General features: G+C 65.6%; 1 protein-coding gene across 1 annotated transcript; it reads left to right on the top strand.

Annotated features, from left to right (window-relative positions):
* Window positions 1-124: 124 nt before the first annotated feature.
* Window positions 125-965, top strand: INAFM1 (InaF motif containing 1). Its single transcript, XM_042969247.1, has one exon. The coding sequence runs from the start codon at window positions 161-163 to the stop codon at window positions 590-592; it is 432 nt and encodes a 143-aa protein (XP_042825181.1). The 5' UTR covers window positions 125-160; the 3' UTR covers window positions 593-965.
* The last annotated feature ends 987 nt before the right edge of the window (window positions 966-1,952 follow it).

Genomic DNA, 1,952 nt, shown 5'->3' with positions numbered 1-1,952 from the left:
CGGAGGAGACCAGCCCGCGCGGGGGCGTGATCATCCTGGCGGGGGCGGGGTTGGATCAAGGAGATGCAGAGCGCGGGGGCGGGCCCGGGGAGGGGGCGGGCCCAGGGCGCGGGGGCGGGGCCTGTGCGGGCCGCTGCGCCGGGCGGAGTGGGCTGCGGGGATGCGGGGCACGAGCTGCGTGGGCGGCGGCGGCGAGAGCCCGGGTGGCGCCGGGCTGAGCGAGGGCCCGCGGGGCCGCTGGCTGCGCCTGGCCCCCGTCTGCGCCTACTTCCTCTGCGTCTCGTTGGCCGCCGTGCTGCTCGCCGTCTACTACGGTCTCATCTGGGTTCCCACGCGGCCCCCCGCGGGCCCCGCCGGCCCGCCGCCCAGCGCGCCGTCTCCTCCGTGCGCCGCCCGCCCGGGCGCGCCGCCTGCCCCGGCGCCTGCCGCTGCCTCGATCTCCTGCCTCCTGGGAGCCCCCGGCGGGCCGCGACCCCAGCTCGAGCTGCCGCGCAGCCGCCGCCGCCGCCACAGCGACCACAGCCGCCGCCCGAACCACCGCCAGACACCCAGAGAGAGGCCGGAGGCCGCGGGGGGGCGAGGACCCGGGTAGCCGTCCCTTCCACCCCCTGCTGGATCTCCGGCCCTCGAGAGGCCGGCGCCCCCGCGGCGGATGCTCCGTACCCGGTCGGGCCCGGGCTCCGTCTTCACGACACCGCCCAGCGTCTCCGGAGTCGTCATCCTGAAGAATGGGGAGCGAAGGGGAGCTGGCTTGGGGCCTCGCTCCTCTGCCGTCAGGCTTCTCCGCCATCAGGCTCCTCTGCCATCAGACCGGGGTCCTCCACCATCTGGCAGACCCTCTCCTGACCTCTGCCTTCTGACCCCCTCCATGGGATTCTGAGCACAGAGCCCACAACCCGCCCTCCTCCTCTCTGAATCTCCGTGTCCGTATGTCCCCCCTGCAATAAACTCCAGCCCCAAGTGCCTGGTGCTGTGTTTGTTGTATTGTTTTCGAGATGTCTCTCTCTTCAAGTTTGTAAGGGGAAGGCCTTCCCGGCGTCCGATCCTCGTGTCTTTTGCCCTGGGTGGCTCGGGTGGGCTCTCCCTTGACCTGGGCGGGCGTGTTTTTCTTTTCTCATCGCCAACACTTAGCCTTTGGGGTGGGGAGAAGAGGCTTATCTGCAACAGAGCAGTTGAAGGTCAGACAGCATGAAGGACTTCGCAGTTTTGTGTCCGCTTGGGGCAGAAGACAAGTGCCTCTGGAGAGAAGCAGACAGTCCGCCCTCTTGTTCCAGCACAGATGAGGGGAGAGGTGGGATGGTTTCGCACAAGCATTGGGGTCTTCAGGGATTGGGATTAGTGTGATTATAGCGTCAGGCAGAGAGGCTGAGTCCCCCTGAGATGTCAGGATTGCTGCTGGGAGGGAGTGAGGCCTTCTTCCCCGGGTCTGAGAGCTGAGGGTGGACAGGGGTGTGGTGGGGCTGTGCCTCCCTGGAAATCACAGAGGAAGTTGGCCAGTACTGTGCTGCCTTTAAAGATTCGTACAACCTCTCTGGTCTGCAGTGCTGCTGGTGGACCGAGGCAGAGAAATTCCAGGCCTGCCGAAAGAGTCCGAAGTGGTGGAATGTATCCCCTCCCCGCAGAGGACTGAGGCCTGGCTCTGGGCAGGGCATTGGACCCTATACGCAGGTAGCGGTTTTCTCGTCTAGCGTCCTCCTTTGAACTGGAGACTTTCCCAGGGGAGTGAAACTGAACCTCCTCCCTCAGGCTGGGACATCAGTGGATATGGACTGGGCTGAGAATGTCACTCATTCTGTGTCCCTCGTTCCCTCCCTTCTGTCCGTCCAGCACCACTTCCCAGAGGGTGTCTCCAAACCGAAGGGGAACTCAGGGACCCGGCACCCCTTTATGGTTAGCATAGGGCACTGACCGTGGAGCCAAGATGCCCAGATCCAAATTCCAGCTCTTCCTCT

Source organism: Panthera tigris, chromosome E2 (assembly GCF_018350195.1).
Source record: "Panthera tigris isolate Pti1 chromosome E2, P.tigris_Pti1_mat1.1, whole genome shotgun sequence".
NCBI lineage: Eukaryota > Metazoa > Chordata > Mammalia > Carnivora > Felidae > Panthera > Panthera tigris.
This window is presented reverse-complemented; position numbering and strand designations above follow the sequence as displayed.